At 38.9% G+C, this 22675-nt stretch overlaps 2 protein-coding genes across 2 annotated transcripts; one reads left to right on the top strand and one right to left on the bottom strand.

Annotated features, from left to right (window-relative positions):
- The first annotated feature begins 7939 nt into the window (after positions 1-7939).
- Positions 7940-12967, top strand: LOC4329577 (transcription factor E2FB). The gene is made up of 14 exons (XM_015767892.3): positions 7940-8448; positions 9738-9915; positions 9998-10054; positions 10264-10349; positions 10443-10531; positions 10633-10684; positions 10806-10858; positions 10956-11006; positions 11092-11140; positions 11242-11307; positions 11402-11478; positions 11556-11790; positions 12084-12150; positions 12269-12967. Exons 1-14 carry the CDS (start codon positions 8218-8220, stop codon positions 12403-12405), a joined length of 1428 nt encoding a protein of 475 aa, XP_015623378.1. The 5' UTR covers positions 7940-8217; the 3' UTR covers positions 12406-12967.
- Positions 12968-16752: 3785 nt separating this feature from the next.
- LOC4329576 (chaperone protein ClpB1) lies at positions 16753-21303 on the bottom strand. The gene is made up of 6 exons (XM_015768631.3): positions 19986-21303; positions 18478-18650; positions 18052-18392; positions 17680-17959; positions 17390-17587; positions 16753-17277 (listed from the first exon to the last, which is right to left on the bottom strand). Exons 1-6 carry the CDS (start codon positions 21187-21189, stop codon positions 17005-17007), a joined length of 2469 nt encoding a protein of 822 aa, XP_015624117.1. The 5' UTR covers positions 21190-21303; the 3' UTR covers positions 16753-17004.
- Between the last annotated feature and the right edge of the window lie 1372 nt (positions 21304-22675).

The raw sequence follows: 22675 nt of genomic DNA, 5'->3' as shown, positions 1-22675 counted from the left end.
TTCAGAATAAAAAATAAAGAAAAATTAGAGAAGAGTCTACGTAGATGTACAATTTAGAAAAATCCGAAACTCGGATTAAAATTTTAAAAAAATTAATATTGAGATAAAAGTACCTTTAGAAATACAATTTAGGCAAAAAAATAGATAATATTAAGATAATAAATACCTAAAATTTGGAGAGAAAAATAAATATTATGAAAAAAATTGTTCATGTACGAGTATTGTATAAAAATAGTTTGAAGTTGGATTACAACTAAATAATACTCCTTCCGTACCAAAATATATCAACTTCTAGCCTCTATAATTTGTCTCAAAATAATATAGGTATAAATATAATTTATAAATACCTATAACTAAGATTCAAAAAAATTATAGAAAATAGATTTTTTTTTTTTGAAAAATAGTAATTGAAAGAGTCTATTAAGAGTACAATTTTTAGAAAAAAGAAAAAATGAGAGTTCAAGTGAAAATTAGAAAATAAAATTCAAACTATGTGAAATTCATAAGTAAAACTAAATAAAACTAAAAAAGAGTCCACATATAAATACAGGAGCCTCGACATTCGCTCTCACGGCCTATAAATTCTCGTATTAATTGGAGAAAAGAAAAAATATAGTCTATCTAGAAATACAATTTGAAAATAGCTGAAATTCAAGATTAAAAAATAAGTAATATTGGAAGAGGGGACTAGAGTCCATATAGTCATACATTTTAGAGATAATTGAAATTTGGAATTAAAAAAAGTTAAATATAGAGGTTAAAGTCCATGTGAAAATGCAATAAAGAAATAACTAAAAAAAGTTAGAACTAAAAAAATTAGAAAATTAAAAGTAGGCTTTATAGTCCATATAGAAATATAATTTAGAATTACAAAAAATCAAAACTAAAAATAAACAAGATTGGAAGAAGAGACTAGAGTCCATATAGGCATAAAAATTAGAAATAATAAAAATTCAGAATAAAAAAAAATAAGAAAATTAAAAGTACATATTAGAGTCCATATAGAAATACAATAAAGAAATAACTAAAATTCAAAGTTAAAAATAAAAAATATTGGAAGAAGAGTCTAGAGTCCAAATAGGAATACAATTTTGTGGAATTCATTTTTTTTAAGAAAAGAATATTAAAACAAGAGTCAAGAGTCCATATACAAATTTAGAACTAACTGAAAGTCAAAATTAAAAAAAATAATAGTACATCTTAGAGTTCATATAGAAATACAATTAAGAAAGAACTAAAATTCAAGATAAAAAAAGATTGAGAGAAGAGTCTAGAGCACCTATTGGAATACAATTTAGAAATAATTGAAAGTCATAATTAAAAACTAGGAGTATTGAAAGAAGAGTATAGTGTCCATATAGGAATACAATTTAGAAATAACCGAATTTTGGAATTTAAAAATGAGGAATATGGAAAGAATAGTGTAGAATCGATATAAAAATAATTGTAATTCGGGATTTGAAAATAAAGAATATGGAAAGAAGGGTTTAGAGTTTATATAATAATAAAATTTATAAATAACATAAATTTGAAATTAAAAAAATAAGGAATGTTGGAGAACTTTGAAACTGAAAATAAAATAAGAAATATTGGAAGAGGAGTCTAGACTACTCTAGAGTCCAGATAGGAATATAATTTAGAAATACTCCCTACATCTCATAATATAAGGCGTCCACGCATTTTAAGATTCCACCTTCAAAACATTTTGATCAATATTTAGTACAATATAAATTTAATTTTACTTGCTAGAAATTATATCATTGGATTGATATTTGAATTTACTTTCATATGGTTATAATTTTGTTACTACAAACCTTACAGTATATGAGAAATTATAAGACAAAAAATAGTTTTAAAGACCGTGTCAAGTTTGATCATGCCTTATATTATGGTATAGAGGGAGTAACTAAAATAAGGAATTAAAAAATAATTATAACTATCACATATATACAATACAACATGAATACTACACATTGGTTAGTTTGGTTAAGTTCATATAGAATTTAAAAATTATGTTGCCATTTTTAATACATTTTAATAATAAAATATGAAAATATATATGTTAATAAGTGAAAAAAAATATAACGGTACTAGCCGCGCAATATGCGCGGGCCACCATGCTAGTTTTAGTAATTTTAACAAAATAAATCTTACTCCAACAGCATCTCTACTCGGATGGTTAAGCCAAATGGGTTGCCAAATTTCTTTTTTCATCGGCCAAACTTGGCCATCCACACTAACTTGCCAATCGTGGATCCTACATCTTTGAGACTCTTCTCCCATCTCTCTAAGCGAGAGAAGAGGGTGCGGCGGCAGGGCAGCACCAATTTCCGCTCGTCGCGACCTCCAGTGCCGCCGCAGGGAGCATCGCCTCGGCCTCTAGGGTCGATTTCCACCGCCGCGACCTCTAGTGCCGATTTTTGTCACCGTGAGATCTGCCTATGGCCGTGCCAAGGTTGTGAGGAACAAGAAAAAAAGGGGCCAAGTGGCAGGTCATTAGCTAGCGAGCGTCGCCGCGGCCTCTCACTTGCCGCCAAGGATGGCTGCAATGGCAAAGGGTGCAGTGGTGACGACGAGGCAGGAGCGAGGATGGGGAAGAAGGGGCTGAACCCCTCTTCGGCGTCGGCCGCCTCACCTCCATCGTCTCCATTGATGGCCTCGTCCTCAGCGCCGTCGTCTGGAGGCTTCCGTCGCCGAGGTCTGGGCAGCCATCCGCCACCGCCGTGTTCGCCTCGTTCGGCGCTGTCGTCACCGAGTATCTGCGTAGCTGCCGCACAGCTGCGTCGTCTTTCCTGCCATCCGCGCAAGCGCCAGCGTCGTCTGGCCCGCTACCCGTCGCTGCCGCCATGCTTGTCATCACCACCCGTCGATGCCGCTGTCGCCATCTACCGTTGGGGAGAAAAGAGAGGGAGAAAAGAGGAAGAGGGGGAGAAAAAGAGGAGAAAGAAGAAGACGAGTAACAGAGGCTGACACGTGGGTCTCATTGTCATAGACTTAAAATAGAGAGTGCAGATGGAGAGGCTTTTGGAGTGAGCAACTAGTTTGGTTATCCAAATTAGTTGGAGAGCTGGCTATATGGGTATTTGGATAATCTAATTTGTCAATTCTGTTGGAGATGTTCTTATTAGGTGTAGTAGAACTGTAGAAGTAACTAGGCCTATTTGGGGGAGTTTTTAGCTGATGTAGCTTCTCTTAGAACAAAAAGTTTCCCTAAACAGTTCAGCTTTTTTCCAGATTCTAAGAAGCTATAGTTGTAGAATCTAGAAAATAAACTATAAGTCAGAAGATGGGAAACTCAGCTTTTCCAGATTCTCATAATCTTAAGCTCCCCAAACAGGCCCATATTAGTTCAGAGTTATGTATAGTAGATGGATTATAAGATTGTTTTATCTTTCTTTTCTTCTATCTCTTTCTCTTACCTATATATTTATTATATTTATCTTGAAGTATGTAAAGAGTTAGTTTTCTACGAGAGTAACATTATTTATTTTTCTAGTTCTCTCTTCTCCACATAAACTTATAGCTGGTTATAGCCTACTATTAAACTTGCTCTAAGTTGCATCATGTAAGCTGTAATTGTGCAAGTCCTACTACTCTTCCATCCCAAAATAGATGTCACTTTAGGAATAAAATTTGTCTAAAAAGCTTGTTATTTTCGAATACATTTTATCACATTAATCATCTCCAATTCAGAATTTTATATATTCTACCCCTAAATACCAACCATACATCTGATAGGTTATTATACTCATTTTTCTAAACCTTAATCTTTACTAAATAACCTATAAATGACTACTATGTTAGGACGAAGGTAGTATCCACTTGCACTCTTGATCAACGATCTAGATCGTGAAGAGCTAATTTCATATTCTTCGGTTTCATTCATGATCGAACTTTCTTCCTACCATCGCATTTTGTGTAAGAATCACTTATATGCTTTTTATTGTTTTCTAATCTGTAGTAGTTTGTCTCCTATATATCCCTACCAATAGTAATCGATCAACTTACAGTTGCACTTCTTTAGTACATCTTCTACCTGCATGGTTGTATCTAGGGGTGAAAACGGTACGAAAACTTTCCAGACCTATTTTCGAAAACGGAATTTGTCGGTAGGAATTTTTTTGGAATTTTGCGGAAACGGAAACAAATTCGAAAATATTTTCCCGGAAACGGAATCGAAAATGATAAGGGCAGTTTCCGTCGGAACTCGGAATCGGTCGGAAACTTTATGGAAATTTTCTTGGAATTTCCGAAAATTTTGTGACTGAAATACCATGGATTCCTTTTTTAAGCAATGAATAGTAAATACCATGGTGTTTGTCCGTTATTGTTTTAAAAAATATTTGTTATGCAAATATAAAGTTACGTAAGAATATTTTTTTCATGCATTGGAATAAACATAGATAATTTATTCCATAGATTGTGTTTTGTGATGTACTGCTGAGACTTAACAATTGGAATTATATGATTGTGTTTTATGATGAATTATTGACCGTTGAGACTTGAGAATTGGATTTATCGCTTTGAGGGGTTTTTGTATTCCGATAAATTTTCGTTACCGTATTCGCGCCGGTTCGTGTTCGCTCCGTTTTCGATTTTGATAATATTCGATTCCGTTTTCGTATCCGGGGTTTCTGATTCCGAAAAAAAAATGAAAACGAAAACAATAAATGTGGTTTCCGTCTATTTTCGTACCGTTTTCACCCCTAGTTGTATCACCTTTTTATGCTATATGTTATCGAATAAGTTTTTCTCTCCAATAATTAAGATTTCTCTTAAGCTTGAAAGAGTATGTAATTAGCACTACTTATCCTCTTCAAATCTGCTGGTGCAAAATCAACTAGTATAAAAGGAAAGCACTTGGGTATCCTAGATGTTTTACCTTTCTCTTTCAAACATTTAGATTGTTCATATGGTTTTGACACCAGTTTACTTGTTCAGTTTATAATCATTGTTTAAATATCTAGTTGCTGACACTAAGTTAACTACGTCCATTACCTCATAACTTAACTTTTTTTTCACTTACAAAAATATTTCATGCATCAGAATTTCATTGTCAAGTAATATTATTTATGGCTAATGGTTACTGTTTGAAGTAACCATTAGCTTTTGATATCATATCCACCTTCATGCTATAGAAAACTATGCATACAAGTTGTAACATTTTACCGTATAATATTTTATAAAACACCACATGTCAGTACACCGATGGTGATTCAGCATAACTAATTTAGTGGGAAAATGATAATAAGCTTCAAATAAATGCCATTAAGTAGGCAAAAATTGTACCTATAAGGTACCATAAGGTGCTCCCACATTTTCGCCTACTCAAGCAAAATCTTATCCATGTGTTGGCGCTTATGTTTATAAATTCAAAGTAAAATGCATAATTCTTTTGAATTTTTGTCAGGAAGCTTGTAGGTATGCAATATATACTCCTACTTGCAGTGAGCATGAAGATTTAAACTATTCAAATTTCTATTTTGCTCTAGAATATGTGTACTACGTGTATCCATGTACTCATGGGAGACAAGCCTATTTGGTAGAGAAAATATATAAAGAGAAATTCAAGGTTTAATTGGGTAGAGATTTAGATAAATGTAAACAAAAATGGAGTAAGATCAATGTCATTTGAAAGAAGTAACCAAAGAGAAGGATGTTTGACCTGAACTAGACTTGAACACTTACATGTTTGCGTTGTCTCTTGATGAAGTTGATACTTTTCCTTGGTAGTACTAGCAATAATGGCATCTAAAATAACCCTAACCATGAACCCTAAGAAGAGAAATCATTGAAAGTGAATTCTAAGATATTATGTAGTTAATTGGTCATTGCTACATTATTGATTATATTACATGAATCATCTCTTTAATATGAATGACTACATGCATACAAATCAAATAGAGAGATAATAGTTTTATTTACAATTGTCATCACAGATAAAAAAGAGAAACCATTGAAAGTTGGTCATTACTACGTTCTTGATGATATTTAATGGACTGATGTTTTAATATACATGATCACACTTATAGTTGTTTATTTATTTTTCAAATAAAAGAGAACATGAAACATATTAAATTGTTCAAATAACAACAACAACTAAACAAAAAATTAGCTTTAATCAAATGGTCTTCAACTTCATCGCATTTTCAACATCGAACTTGAAAACCACATTAACACAACAAAAGCAAGAGTGTCAATCAACACATCATATTATAAATTTATTAGCAAATCATCTTTTCTTGAGGTGAAATTCTCACGGAAGAGCATACCATTATATTATATAGTAAGTTAATTATATTAACTGTATGGATCTGGAATAACATGGGTATTGTTTTCTTTACCGTATAATTTAATCCATTTTTTCACATTAGTATGAAAGAAAATCATGTGTGAGATGTTACGGGATGCATACCATGATCTAAGAAACATAAGAATATCATAGGATACCCTTCTCTTAAGATGATTAGATCTATTAGATAGTCAAGAGTTTGTCTTCCATGATGTTTATGGAGTTTGGCTTATCTTAAAGTCTTTTGCCTTTTCTATCTCTCTGTTGGTGGTTATTTTATTCAGAGGTTATCGATGAAGATCTGGGAAGGCTTGTCTGTCAGGTCGTCGATAATCAAATCGATGACACCGATGTTGGGATCTTAGTTTTTTTTTTACTTGCTCGTTGATATTGGTTTGATGTTCTATCAAAAGAATGAAGATGGTGGCCGCTATTTGTTCATCCGTTTTACATGTGCCTGAGTTGATCAACGTTTTGTTTACGCTCGTCTACTCATATGTTTTGTGGTGTATCAAGATATGGAACCTCTCTATCGATATGACTTTAGTGTCTATTTTTGTAACATCAAGATTGTAATTATCTTCTTGTCTATCAAAAGAAAAATGATTGTAGCCTTCCCCCTTATTTTCAGAAAAGTTTTGTACCCTTTTCACCAATTGAAAAGATAAGATTTGGACTAGACTAGATATAAATACAAAGATTTGAAATTCCAATTACCTCTCGAAACCTACAGCAGGGAGCAATTTGCTTTTTGATCTGTCGTGTCATTCACACATCTTGTGAGCTGTCTTTTGAATTGCAAGTCTAAAAGGTTGGTCTAATAAGCTAAAAAAAAAAACTAAAATTTGAAATTTCAAGCTTGATTTTGAAGTTGATTTTTTAGATGTTTTCAACGTAATTTCTTTTTAACGGTAACTTTTAAGTCGTTACAAATAAATATATATAAAAGTTTGACCTATAAATTAATAATTTTCATTCCCTAGTGAAGTAAGTCATTTGGTTTGTTAGGGATACAGGCAACCGATGAGAGCAAAAGAGTATGGCAATTAATTAATTTCTAAATACAATCATTATTCACCTCGTAATATCCTACCCCTTTCGTCTCTGCCACGCCCGTGCATATCCATCCGTTCTGCCTCGCCTACATGATCTGTGAGCCAGCTTAGCCGTAGCTACCGCCAGCTTGTTTTATTCCACTCTCCAAAACGTCATTACTGATTTGCTTTTCTGGGATCCAATTCCAAAAATTGAATAAAAATCACCATTTCCCTCTCTGTATGGCGTGCTGCGCTGCAGAGGCTCCTCCAATTTCCGAGCCCTTTCAAAAATCCCAACTGGAAACCCTTATCAGAATTCAGAAACACCAAAAATTGGTCCCAATTAATTAATTAACCGCCCAGACGTACAGCATTAATTAACCGCGGCGAAAAAAAAACAAACGGTAAAAAAATGCGTGGGTAAAAAAAAAAAAGAAGAAGAACAAGAAGAAGGGAAGTGGCCCGGCCCACGGGGAGTGAAACCTCCTCCGGCCCATTGGGCCGCGTTTCCCCTCTCCATTTTGATCCATATCCACAACGAGGTGGCCGCCCCGAACGCGACGCGGACTACCTAATTTCCCTCCTCCTTCCCTCGTTTTCTGCTAGCTTTCTCTCTCTTCTCCCCCCTTCCCTCCTCTCTCTCTTCGATTCCCCTTTCCCCCCCTCACCCACCCACCTCCACGCCCCCGCCGCCGGCCGGCCGGCCGGAACCCTAGCTCCGGCGAGCCCCTCCCACCCCCCGGCCCCGGGCCTGGCTCCACCCGACGCCGCGCCCCTCGATCGGGTCCCTTGCGGGGGACCGCGGCGTCGAGGAGGGCGATCGCGAGATCGGGGGAGGTTGCTGCTGCTGCTGGGCGGGTGGGCGGAGGGGAGGGGGTGAGGGCTGCCATGGCGGGGAGTGGGAGGCCGCCGGCGGCGCAGAAGAAGATCCTGCAGTCGCTGCGCCCGCCGCTGCCGTTCGCCGCCTCGTCGAGGTCGCCCTTCGCGGCGCCCAACGACTACCACCGCTTCCCCGCTGGTGGCGCGGCGGCGGCGGCGGCGTCTGGTTCGGGTGGCATCGGCGCGGGCGGTGCTGGCGGCGGCGGCGATATCGAGGAGGGGCTGGTCATCCGGACGCCGGTGAGCGCGCGGTTCTCGATTTACTCCGTTTCTGTTTGGAGGGCGGGGGGTTTTGGGGCGCGGGAGCTGACGAAGCTGCTGTGGTGGTTTGAGCTCTCCTGGTGAGGATTATGGGTCAAAATCTGCGCGTTCTATCTGTATGCATGTGTCCGTTTCAGTGTAGCCGTCAGAACCCTGGGTAGATTTGGGTGGAATTTTGGTCAATTTCTAAGCTTCCGCTAAGTCTTCCTAGTCTGGTCAAAGCATAATTGCTCAGTAGCTCCAACTATTCTTATGCTAAGTAAATGTCGACTATGATAGACACGCGACGCAGATCGATATGGAAAGAATTTGATCCATGCAGTTGTCGGAGCCAAGGTTTGAACTCAAGGGGAAGTTTTTATGTCAAATCATAAGTGTTGTGAAGATAGTGATGACTTTGTTGACCACATACGGAATAGATGGAAACTCGTACGGCAGATGCTAATCTAGCTATTGGAACCGTGGGTAGATTCGGGCAAGAATTTTGGTCAATCTGACAATTTCTTGGCTTCCCTCAAAGTCTTCCAAGTTTAGCCAAGCATAAATGCTCAGTAGCTCCAACTATTCTTATGTTAAGTGTCGACTATGTTAGATCCGTGATGTGGATCGATAAAGAAAGAATTCAAGCCGTGCAGTTGTTGGCGTGTCACCCCGTGCAGGGCTTGAACTGAAGGGGAAGTTTTTATGTCAGATCATAAATGTTTCAAAGAGAAATAATCTGTGCAGCGACTTTGTTGACCAGATAGGGAAGCAACGGAAACCTGTATGGCAGATGCTAATAACAGAGGCCACTTAATCTTGCCAGAATCGCGTGTGCTCCCGTGACTGGCATGCTGCAGTTGTGGGCGCTCTATCTCATTTTACAAGCTATTTTGTATACAATATCCTTGTGTTGTGATATACTACTATCCCACAGCTGACATCAGATAGTCAGGATATACTACAGTAGCAACACCACAGGTGTTTCTGTTTACCTTCATAATGTTTCTTAACTGTTGGCATGATTAATATTCCAAGTTGAACTGGATCTATGGAGTACATCGAGACAGTCCCACTAAACCAGTAAGGATGGGAATATGGTGTTTGTTTGTTCTTTATATGTTGTCTAGCATCCATGGATTCTGTTGTTAGGACCCACATTGGTCATATGCTTAAGATGATACATTTTTGTTCTATGTTCTGAATTTACCAATGATCGACATATCCCTCTTGGGATGTTTCTCATTACTTTTAGCGACTATAAAATACAAGCTATTCTCTCTTCACAGCAAAAAAGAAAAGCACCAGAAGAAAGTGATGTTGCTGAGTCTAGCGACTGTATGATTACTAGCCCTGGATTTGCTGTCAGTCCAATGCTCACTCCAGTCTCTGGGAAAGCTGTTAAGACTTCCAAGTCAAAGACTAAGAACAACAAAGCTGGGCCTCAGACACCTACATCAAATGTTGGTATGTGTAATCTTCTTTCTAGTCATTTTCTCTGTGTGTTATGTCGTATGAACAATTAAACATGCATATTTTCTGTTTACAGGTTCACCACTTAATCCCCCAACTCCTGTTGGTACATGCCGTTATGACAGTTCGTTAGGTGATAATGTCACTCTCTGCCTACAATTGTTTTTTTCTTTTTCAAGTCTTAGTCTGAGACATTGCAATCCAACTTCTATCATATATAAGTAAAGTCTGGGAAGCTTATATACATTTTGTATTTTGTTACAATTTATCTTGCCTTTTCGGCTTTTCATATTACTGTGTTGTTACTTGTTACTTATATTTGTCCTTGCAATTCATGTCCAGGGCTTCTCACAAAGAAGTTCATAAATTTGCTGAAGCAGGCTCCGGATGGCATTCTAGATTTGAATAATGCTGCAGAAACACTAGAGGTCACAGACTGTTATAAACTATAATACTATATCATTTCATCTGACATCTCTTTTCTCTCACTTTATACACAATTCACATTTTCCTATTTTCAGGTTCAAAAACGGCGTATATATGATATTACCAATGTACTTGAAGGAATAGGGTTGATTGAAAAGACACTCAAGAACAGAATCCGTTGGAAGTAAGCACTTTTATTCCTTTAACCCTTATCTTCCTTTATTGCCACCTGATCTTATTTCTTTAACCCTTAAATTGTCATTCTAATCTCACACAACATTTCAGGGGCTTGGATGATTCAGGAGTGGAATTAGATAATGGTCTTTCAGCTTTGCAGGTATTTGGTCATGTACAGTTTAAATTGGCGTACTATCTTAAGTGCACCAGAATACCTTTATTCTGACAAGAATGCCTGTGCATATTTCTAAGCACAAATCCATATGCAACCCTTTCTGCAGGCAGAAGTTGAAAATCTTAGTCTGAAGGAGCAAGCATTAGATGAGCGCATAAGGTTAGTAGCTGTCTGTGGTTTCACATGGACCACAATTTTCTATGCTACAGAACCTAACAAGAACATGGCTTAATCGAAGAGCTTGTGTTCTATGCAGTGATATGCGTGAAAAACTAAGAGGTTTAACTGAAGATGAAAACAATCAAAGGTATTTCTTATTTAATTTCATCAATAGTGTGAGGGAGTCATCATCGTGTTTACTAATGTACAGCATCTATTTCATTTTTACATAGATGGCTCTATGTGACAGAAGATGATATCAAGGGATTACCCTGCTTTCAGGTTTTCTATTCTACTTACATGCCATAACAAGGCCACCTTGTTGTAGATTATCATTTGATTAACACATGTATTATAGGTAACATATTTTTTTCATTCTGCAGAATGAAACACTAATTGCAATAAAAGCTCCTCATGGCACTACACTTGAAGTCCCAGATCCTGACGAGGTAGGAAGCAGTTAAAATTAAGGGACTCTGTATGTGACAATAAATGGCATCGTGAAACTGGTTCACAGCTTCTTGTAATATACTCCCTATGCAGGCTGGTGATTATCTCCAGAGAAGATATAGAATCGTATTAAGAAGTACAATGGGCCCAATAGATGTCTACTTAGTTAGGTAATGGTGCATTCCTCTGTTGATGTTAAATACATGAATTGATTTTCACCTGATCAAAACCTTACCATTTTATTTAGTCAATTTGATGAGAAATTTGAGGACTTGGGTGGGGGTGCAACACCATCAGGGCATGCAAATGTACCAAAACATCAACCTACTGAAGTCTTCAATACAACAAATGCTGGGGTTGGGCAATGTAGCAACTCAGTTGCTGTGGACAATAATATTCAGCACAGCCAGACGATTCCTCAGGATCCTAGTGCTTCACATGATTTTGGAGGAATGACAAGGATTATCCCTTCAGATATTGATGTAAGTCAGATCCTCTTTAATTTTGATTTTCCTTCCAGAATAGCATAATTTATAGTTGTAAAGTTATAGCTAGACATTACGGCATGGTACATGCATCTTTGAACTTTTGCTTTACTTCTCTAGTGTTTTTTAGCAATTCAAACATGCAAATCCTTCATGTGTAGAAACTATTATATATTATTGTGTTCATAACCGCTCTGTCATAAGTTGTCCTTTGCCCGAGAACCTCTTATGTCAAAAAAGACCTAAATATATCATATCATACTTATGGTCCTTTTTACACTATTTTGCAGACTGATGCTGATTACTGGCTCATATCAGAAGGGGATGTCAGCATTACTGATATGTGGAAAACAGCACGTATCCTTTATGATCGTTCATTACACTTTTGTTTGGACTATTCATAGTTTTGTTTAGAAGTCATTTGTAACTTATAAGTAGCTACTGTTGCAACTTGAAGTACTTAACATGGAAACAGCAGATGTGCAGTGGGATGAGAGCCTGGATACGGATGTCTTCCTATCTGAAGACGTTAGAACGCCAAGTTCACACAATCAGCAGCCATCTGCAGTGGGCGGGCCACAGATGCAGGTCTCAGACATGCATAAACCCTAGGATCACAGGGGTTACAGAAGTGAAAAGATGACATCTGGAATTCCTGGAGCGGTGTTTGTAGTGAAAAGTGAAAGCATGACAGCAAATGCTCATTGCCAAATTGTAAAGAGCCGGGTGGTCTTCATCAGAATATCTGCATCTTCTCGAGACACCAAGTCCGTGCGAGAGATCAGGATGACACCATTCCGGATTCACATCTGCTGTGGAGGCTGGTGGCGTCAACTAACTTACCAGCCTGCTGTTTCAGCACCCTGCTTCAGTCGAACGGGAGTAAATCTTGCTGCTGCTTTCGCTGTGAAGCCTGCTGCGGTGCTCATTAAGGCACTGATATATTTTTTGCATTCAAAACTAACTAGTCATCAGCAAGGAAACGGTGGGCTTTGCTGTGCTCTGTCGAGTATTCTTTGAAAATTCTTTGTACATTGGGAGGTATAAGGGCATGCAGGGCTCGAGTTATTGGTTTGACGGGAGCAATGAGCTGAGTTAATGATGTAACCGAGCCGTCTTTGTAAATTGTTCCATGCTCTTCCTCAAATACAATGGATAGACTTTCATTTTGAGATATGATGCTTCAGTAGTCATTTGCTAGTCACCATGGAGTGATGTGATATCTTTGCTACTGGTATGAACCTCAAAATGATACTCGCCGTTAATTTTTATTCTGATGTGTTTATGGAACAATATAAAGTTATAATAACAGTATACTGGGTATATTAATAGTTGAAATTGTTAGAAGTTTCGAATAAAAGGTTACCCCAAGTTTTGAATACTAACTCTGTCCCAATGTATAAGGTTGGATACGGATATTAAAAAAAATAGGTAGCTTGGGAGAAGGGTTGAGAAGAGAAAGTATATGAACAATTTGAATGGTGGAATGCTGTGATTGGGTCAAAAAAGTTATGATATTCTAAAATAATTCTTAAATGCTAGAAATTGTTATATTTTGGGACGGTGAGAGTAGTTCTGAAATTTTTTCTACCCTCGAGAAACATAAAAGTTATATATGTTTCAAGATCTCTGCATGTAGTGATTCTTTATAAAATAAAACCTATCACATATAATAATTTCATGTTTTTTTTTAATATGTAAGTCATCTTTCTTATGCCACACATAAATATTTTTTCACAAAACAAGAACATTTAATGCTGAAACTTATACACAACGTCCTGTGTTAACAAAGCTGCACAAATATTTTCATATTTTTTTTACAACTTTGAGTGGGTAAATCAATTGTCAATGTTTGTATGTCTGTTAGGATATTATGGGTATTTTCAAACAAGCATCCATACCCCAATGACACATTATTATAGTAGAAACAATTAATAATCTCAGGGGACAAAACATCAATTTAGCTTTTTATAAGATTGCACCCAATGATTTTCAGGGGTTAAGATATGACGATAATTTTGTGTTTATGACTATAGATATATGATAAGCCCATTTTTACTGTTATTAAATTTTCAAAAGGCTCAGCATTGATCTGAACTCTGATGTACATATTTTCTATATTTGGCTTTGTTCAAAAGATTGCTACCTTCCAGAAGGCATCTTGTTACTAGGTAGTGGTTCACCTAAGCATGTTGCCCATGGTGCTAAGCATGTTAGCAGCATAATTGCAATTCAGTACGCCCAACTGATTCCATGATAAGTGATGACAATCCATTTCTGAAATATTGATATCAGTTACTATTTTTCAGTGTTGTGGAAGACGGAAAACGGTTGTCAGACGGAAATGGTACCGTTCACCGGTTGATTGGAATACGCACGATTAGTCGGAATTATACGGAAATTTAGCATTCGCGAATATATGTGCAAATTTTATAATATTATATACTTAGTTCAAGATTTAGATGTGTACAACTATATAAATCTAATATGTTCATGTTGTTTTTTAATTAAACAGGTAAGTAAAACATTAACTCTTCTAATACCGGATTTATATATCACATGGTGGTAGAATTGCTGCGTTAAATAAGTAAAATACAAAAATATGTGTTACAAAACAAAAACAATTCTAAATTAAGTAAAAAATAAACTACTCTAAATCATCACCAAATACAGCGTACGATTATTCGGGTGATTAAACGGAAAAACGACCAACTAATCGCTAAAAACAGAGTTTTGACTTCATGAACGATAAATGTACACCGTGTTACGTTAACGGGACGGTTTTACTACCGTTAACGTATATACGGCTGATTAATTGGTCGGTACGACCGATTTCCACCACACTGCTATTTCCATCCCACAATAGCTTCCTGAACTTTGGTTGCCTGAACTTCATTGAGGAAAATGAACATTCGTATTCCTACACCTTTCTTGAATGCTTGCTCTGTCACCTATACTTATTTCTTCATGTATCATTATCAACGAGGTGTTGATTGTTGGATTTGGGCGTAAGGGCTATGCTGTGGGAGATATTCGTGGTGTCTGATTCGAGGTTGTCAAGTTCTATTTAGGGAGGAGGAGAAGTGATGTGACCATCAAGTATATGCATACAACCAAGCATGAGAAATATAAAACATTGCCAAAGAATACGTCGGATGAATGGAGAATCTACGAGATATTCAAGTCCAATAAGTTTTGAAATCCAGTTCGGCCTTCAGAGACAATATTGACTTCAAACAGACCTAGCGCCTTCGTGACAACTCCGATTTGGGTGATCTTGGACTTGATGGAAAGTTTATCTCACTAACTTTCAAACGCATCCGGTCTCATATCCAAATTCATTCCGAGTCAATGGGAATCGTCAAAACAAGCTAGTAATGTTGCTTAAACTGAACTTGGGCCTTGGGCCTTGTAATAGACTAGGTCCATCTTAGAAGTGTCTCCCTCCACCTACACGAATTAGAACTTAACCCTAGATCTATTTTTCTCTGTAAATGTTACACCCTCTAGAACAATTGGGTTTTGTTTAGTTAAATTTTGCCAAGTGCCATTCACCTTGTCTCTAGTCCTCACTTGATTAGTCGGCGAATAAACAGTATATTTAAGTGCATTCTTTGTATTGTTAATTTATGATTCTGTTGGCAAAAACCACAGCTTGTTAGATTTTTTTTTCTTATGTTAAGGCGAAGTACTATGCTGAGTTTTGTTCATCGAGCAATTTATTTGGCTTTTGCTAGTTCTACTTTTTTCCCCTCTTTTGCTTTAACCTCTCCTCGTTATAACAAACTATGTTGAGCCCAACATGAAAAAAATATACCATATTGATATCACATTCATATATTTTGCTAATATATCTTGATTGGCACATACATAATGTGGGGTTAATTGCTAGGCTAAATCTACAACTTCCTTTTGCAAGAAAAAACCCCAATATTTGAATTATATTAGGTCTTGTGTGTGTGCTGGGGGGGGGGGGGTTGTGAATTTAACAATAATTTTACATTGCAATAAGTTTATAGCAATAAAGTTATAAGAATATGTAATTATTTTTTAAGCCAAATCTATTATAGTAATGAATATCTTTGCTTGGATATTTGTGTTTTGAGATATTTCAACATTTATATTTCCAACATATATAGCTTTTTACACTTATTTCAAGTTGCGTCGTAGTGTTAGCACGCGCATATTATTAATCTCAAATAATTCCTAAATGCTAGAAATTGTTATATTTTGGGACTGAGAGAGTAGTTCTGAAATGTTTTATGCCCTCGAGAAACATAAAAGTTCTATATGTTTTAAGATCTCTGCATGTAGTGATTTTTTATAAAATAAAACCTATCAATTTTATACTAACATATAATAATTTCGTGTTGTTTTTTTATATGTAAGTCATCTTTCCTATGCCACACATAAATATTTTTTCACAAAACAAGAACATTTAATGTTGAAACTTATACACAACGTCCTGTGTTAACAAAGCTGCACAAATATTTTCAAAAAAAAATTTTAGAACTTTGAGCGGGTAAATCTATTAGGATATTATATAGCTTTCATATTGTCAATGCGTGTACGTCTATTAGGATATTATGGGTATTTTCAAACAAGCATCCGTACCCAAATGACACATTATTATAGTAGAAATAATTAATAATCTCAGTGACATGTTATATAATGGAACAGTCTATACAGACCACTGAACTAGGATGAACTTTCCAAACTTATGGGAAAAAAAAAGGACAGGAAAATGATGTTGAATAATTCTCTCTCCCAGCAGACATTGTCCAATCGGGAGGAAAAGCACAAAGACATTGCAGGAATTCACAAGAACGAAGAAACCATTCAGATCCAGCAGAAACTAGGAAGCATTGCCCTGTCTATTCAAGAAACTAGAGAATTTCCAATTCGTTCTTACAGTAGTTTCTTTGTAACCTGGTCATCCACGAAAAGAACACAAAGCAATTAAAAGTAACATGCATTAAGGACATCAGGTCGTCTCATTCAGCTCTTACAGCGTCATGGAGGAAAGCCGATGCAAGCAAGCAAGCAGCCCTCCTTACCATATGAGTCGCGAGTTCTCACAGACACAACGCCCACTGGCTAAAACCGGCATAAGTTCAAGCTAAAGGAGATACTACCATGTTGCAATTCACTAATATAATATGGATAACCCAAAAGTGGCAACCTAGCTACTTGTCAGGCTGCTCCTATATGCTAATAATCACCTTTCTTCCTCTTTGGTATGGGGGCGATCTCGAACACATCGTCATCGCTATCCGAGTCGCTTTGAAGCTCCTCGACTGGCCTCTTGCCTCGCGGAACCACTACCTCCTCCTTCAATACTTGAAAGTTCAGCCCCTTCTTGTCATCAGTAGCGTCAATGGAAATAGTTGACCCCTGTCCAGCATCTCCTGTAATAAGCATCTCAGAGAGCTTTGTCATCACATTCTTCTGCACCCACCTCCTTACTGGTCTTGCCCCATACATCTGAAAGAGATGGAAGCATGGTCAACTATATTAGTACGAACTGAAAGATCTCATGGTCATTACAAAATGGTAGAGCGAACTTGTGATGATGTTGTAAAGAATCTGCACTTACTGGGTTGTATGATTCAGACAAGATGACGTCCAAGGCATCATCACTTGCAAGTAGAGATACGCCCTTGTGAGCCACACTGGTAACGACACTCTTCATCTGAATTTTGACGACCTCCTTAAGATTGTCGTGCGAAAGCGGCTCAAATATCACAATCTCACTCAGCCTGTTGAGAAGTTCAGGCCTGAAATACTTCTGAACCTGCATGTGCAAAGTATATATAACAATCAGAAAGAAGCTACTGCAGCCAGTCCAGGATTTCAAAATCAGGATAGATCGGGACTAGAACAAACTTGTTTCATAACAAGGTCCCGTGCAGCTTCCATTGTTCTTTCACCAGTCACTCCTTCAGTTAGGTGCTCAGCTCCCAGATTTGAGGTCATAATGATGATGGTGTTCTTGAAATCTACTGTCCTTCCTTTGCCATCAGTCAACATGCCATCATCGAGGAGCTGAAGGAACACGTTGAACACCGAGGGATCTGCCTTCTCCACCTCATCAAAAAGGATGACACTGTAAGGACGCGTCCTAACTTTTTCTGTCAATTGTCCGCCATCTTGATGGCCATGATAGCTTTAAGATGTCCAAGAAAGCACTAAAACAAGTCAATAATGAAAAATATGGAATGTGTAAAGTTTCACTAAGGGAGCAGGGGTATGCAAAACCTTGGAGGTGCTCCAATGAGACGCAACACAGATCCACTCCCAACAAATTCAGACATGTCAAAGCGGATCAACATCTTCTCGCTGTCAAATAGCTGCTCAGCAAGGGCTTTTGCAAGCTCCGTCTTTCCAACACCGGTTGAGCCCAGAAAGAGGAAAGAGCCTATAGGTTGGCCAGGTTGTTCAAGGCCTGCCCTAGAACGTAAAACTGCCTGTGCAACCAGTTTGACAGCTTCATCCTGGCCAACAACTCGCTCGTGCAATCTGTCTGCCAGGTGGATTAACTTCTCCTTCTCCTCTTGATCAAGTGTAGTGACCGGGATGCCAGTCCATCGGCTCACAACCTTCATATAACATTTGAACATAATTAGGATATTAGAATGAATGATCGAAACAGAATTATTATACAAATACAAGTAGCATGCTTACTTGAGCAACATGATCTGGGCCAACAATTGCTTCGTTCACTCCATTCACTGACGTATTTCCATTGTTATTTTGCATTCCTGTGGTGTTCACCCCTTTTTGACTATCAATCTTCAGCCTTACGGTGGAGCAAGCCTCATCAATCAGATCAATCGCCTTGTCAGGAAATTGACGACCTACAGGAAGAAATACCATCTGTCAAATTACCTAATACTCAGCTGTCATGCGCATGAAAATCGCTAGAAACACTGTGCCATATTTGCCCATGAAGCATTCTCGGGAATTCTATCAATCTTTAAATTCATGTGATCCATTATATCAGGAGATCTTACGTAAACTTATGTAAGAAACCACACAGAACAGCAGGGAATGAATGATTATGCTGTCAATTGCAGTCGCCTTTACAAAAGTAGTTGAGTTGATCAAGTCAACAAGTGAAGGTACATACAGTTAAGGAACAGAACACAACCATGATATCCAATTAACGTTTTATTCGATTTTCTTCTCTTTCTTTTTATTGCAATTCCTAAATGTAGGTGACTGCAGCCACTAATAATCAACCCTCATGTTGGATTGGTAATGGAAAATTTTAATTAAAAGGGTCTTTAACGATTGAGTGATATAGACCCACAAATTACCAGTTGCTCTTTGGTGGATAATCTCAGAAGCCAAATATACATGTAATGAACTTAGAACTCAACAGTACAAGGCATAAAATGACTAAATGCATTTTCACTAACAGCGCCATGATATGTGAGCTAATAATAGTATAGAGTAATCTATGATGTTTTAGAAAAAAAAAAATCAGGGTCAACGAGATGACTTCTTTTTTTCTGAAAGTTCATGGCCTGATTCATCTCACATACATGAATTAAAAATAAGAATTCTTAGCTCCAATTAAAAAAATGGATTGTACAAATTTAAGAATGTCTAACATGAAGAGTCACCTAAGTCCTCTCCCAGATGTTAAAATTTGACCCAACTCCAAATTTTCATCTGGCCAAATACTGGCATCCCGACTGTGAGATTCCTAGTGTTGTCCATGCTACCGAATTCATAAAAAGGTGAAGTTCTATACCACTAGCTTCTAACAAAATTGTATACTGACAATGGGAATTTGATATTAAAATCCCTACAAAACTTAAACAACAGGGAATGTAATCCCGGAACAAAACTCGTAATCCCAAAAGACATGTACAACAACCCTAGAATATGTGCAATCCCCCTTAACCGGTAGTATCATGAAAGCACAAGGAATAAACTAATTAAACGGTTTTGCTAAAAATATGGTCTCACATTTTTTTTACTTGATTGCTACCTCGCTCTCTTGTATATATAAGCATGTTTTCTCCTATCTCCTCTTCCAAGTATAGTTAAGCAATTTGCACACTATGCAAACATTACATTGCAAGAGACATTTACAGTGTTAAGTGTAAATATGTGTAACTTACAGTATAATGAAAAATCTGACTGTTTTTCGGTCCCTTAAACAAAATGAAAAATTTTCTCACCGGTAATGTAGCGGTCCGCAAGCTGTGCAGCAGCGACAATGGCAGCATCCTGAATCTTCAAGCCATGGTGCTCTTCGTACCTCTGCTTCAGCCCCTGCAGAATAGCAATGGTCGCCTGCGTGGTCGGCTCCTCGACGATCACCTTCTGGAACCGGCGCTCGAACGCGGCGTCCCTCTCGATGTGCTTGCGGTACTCGTCGAAGGTGGTGGCGCCGACGCAGCGGATGCGGCCACGGGCCAGCGCCGGCTTGAGCAGGTTGGCGCCGTCCATGCTGCCGCCCTTGCACGCGCCGGCGCCGAGCAGCATGTGCATCTCGTCGATGAAGAGGATCACCTTGCCCGCCGCGCCCTCCGCCTCCTGGATCACCTTCTTGACGCGCTCCTCGAACATGCCGCGGTACTGGGTGCCCGCCACCAGGGAGCCGACGTCGAGCTCCACGACGCGCGCGCCGGCGAGCGCGGCGGGGACGTCCCCGGCCGCGACGCGGCGCGCAAGGCCCTCGGCGATGGCCGTCTTGCCGACCCCCGGCGCGCCGACGAGCACGGCGCTGTTCTTGGTCCGGCGGCACAGGATGCACACCACGCGGTCGACCTCGTCGTCGCGGCCTATCACCGGGTCGGCGGCGGCGGCGGACCCCGTCATGTCCCGCCCGTACGTGCGCAGTGCGGTCTCCTTCGGAGGAGCGACCGGCTTGGCCTTGGTCACGTAGGCGGCGGCTGCGGCGGCGGCGGCAGCGGGGACGCCACCACTCGGCTTCGGCTTCGGCTTCGTACTCCGCCTTCCGATGACGTCTTCGCCGGCGAGAAGCACCCGGCCGGTGGATCCCACTACGGCCGACGACGAGGTGTCCCCCTTGATGACGGCGTTGGTGGAAGACGCCGGGCCCCACACCGACCACTGCGAGGAGGAGAGGTGGCCAGCGCGGAGGTGCTTGCCGCCGCTGCGCGGCCGCGACGACGCCCGGCCGTGCGAGCGGTGCACCAGCGGGGCGGCGGCGGCGGAGGAGGGCCCGCTGCCGACCTCGTCGCCGTAGAGGAGGGCCTTGCGTCGCCACGCGTCGCCGCCGCCATCGCCGTCGTCGTCGTCGTCGCATTCGTACTTCACCTTCACCATACCGCTGGACCACTTCGCGTGGACGGGAGGGCGATCGGCGGCGTCGGCGTCGAGGATGCCGTAGCGGTACTTCTTGCGGTGGATCGACATGGCCGGCGCGCGCGGGGGGTCGCCGCCGGAGAGGGAGGTGGAGGAAGGGGAAGTGGAAGGCGTTTTTATTACTGCGGTTTTACCGCACTAGTAGGCGTTTTTACCGCGTCCTATGACGGTGGACGTGGGATTTTTACCGTGAGCTGCAGTTAAATTTCCTTTTGGGGTCCGCGCCGACCATGCCGATGCAACCGACATTCATCCGTTAAGAAACCACGAATTTCGAGAGATTTGGTTCTAATCCAAACGATCAAATTCTAATGAGTAAAGCACTTTGGGCCAATGGATTGTATATCTCTATCTCTATCTTTTATCTCTACTATTATAAAAATTAAAGATGTTTTTATCGGTATTTTGATACGTCATCAGTGAATGAGTCAGTTTTTAAGCTCATTTACTTTTGTAAATACATATCCGTCTTTGAATTTTTTTAAGTCGTTCACTGTTGGTAATACAGAAGGAATCATATAAGAAATTTGTTTTAAAAAACTCGCATGTTAACTTGAGCAATTGGACTCCTAATTACAGCTCATGATTGAAGATGTTTTTGCCGGTATTTTGGTACGTCATCCGTGTATAAGTCAGTTTTTAAGTTTGTTATCCTTACTATTATAAAAATTGAAAATGTTTTTGCTGGTATTTTGGTACGTCAACCGTGTATGAGTCAGTTTTTAAATTCGTTTGCTTCTGGAAATACATATCCGTATTTAAGTCAGTTTTTAAGATCGTTCACTTTTGGTAATACAGAAGGAATCATATAAGAAATCTGTTTTAAAAAACTCGCATGCTAACTTGAGCAATCGGACTCGTAACTACAGCTCATTATTTTCTAAAAATATATTATCCAAGCGAACTCCCACAGTGAATTTCATCTTAACTAAACCATATAACAACAATAATAATAAGATTAAAATAGACTTCACCCGTTGTAACGCACGGGCATTTTTTTTTCTAATTCCTACTAAAATTTCACTTTAAATTATCACATATCAATAGGTGGGAAAATTTTTTTAGCTAATTAGCTACCCGGTCCAAAGTGTTCATAATGACATGGGACTATGGGAGCCACTCGGTTTAAAACATAAGATGTGTTTAGTTACTTTCAAACTTCCAAAATTTCCATCACATCAAATGTTTCGACACATGTATGGAGTATTAAATGTGGATGAAAAAAACCAATTGCACAGTTTACATGTAAATTGCGAGACGAATCTTTTGAGCCTAATTACACCCTGATTTGACAATGTGGTGCTACAGTAAACATTTACTAATGATAGATTAATTAGGCTTAATAGATTCGTCTCGCAGTTTACAGGCGGAATCTGTAATTTGTTTTGTTATCAGTTACGTTTAATACTTCAAATGTGTGTCCTTATACTTTAATTTTTTTTGGAAAGGAACTTCAAACTTCCGAAAATTCTGTCACATCAAATATTTGGACGCATGTATGGAGCATTAAATGTGGACGAAAAAACCCAATTGCACA

Source organism: Oryza sativa, chromosome 2 (assembly GCF_034140825.1).
Source record: "Oryza sativa Japonica Group chromosome 2, ASM3414082v1".
Taxonomy (NCBI): domain Eukaryota; kingdom Viridiplantae; phylum Streptophyta; class Magnoliopsida; order Poales; family Poaceae; genus Oryza; species Oryza sativa.
This window is presented reverse-complemented; position numbering and strand designations above follow the sequence as displayed.

Bases quoted from the DNA above. Each gene is read 5' to 3' on its own strand.
- LOC4329577 (XM_015767892.3), top strand. From the start codon at position 8,218: ATGGCGGGGAGTGGGAGGCCGCCGGCGGCGCAGAAGAAGATCCTGCAG. The intron at 11,141-11,241 runs GTTTTCTATTCT...TTCATTCTGCAG, and splicing joins AGGGATTACCCTGCTTTCAG to AATGAAACACTAATTGCAAT. The intron at 11,308-11,401 runs GTAGGAAGCAGT...CTCCCTATGCAG, and splicing joins AAGTCCCAGATCCTGACGAG to GCTGGTGATTATCTCCAGAG.
- LOC4329576 (XM_015768631.3), bottom strand. From the start codon at position 21,189: ATGTCGATCCACCGCAAGAAGTACCGCTACGGCATCCTCGACGCCGAC. The intron at 17,960-18,051 runs GTTTTGCATACC...GACATCTTAAAG, and splicing joins CTCATTGGAGCACCTCCAAG to CTATCATGGCCATCAAGATG. The intron at 17,588-17,679 runs GTTTGTTCTAGT...TTGCACATGCAG, and splicing joins GGGACCTTGTTATGAAACAA to GTTCAGAAGTATTTCAGGCC.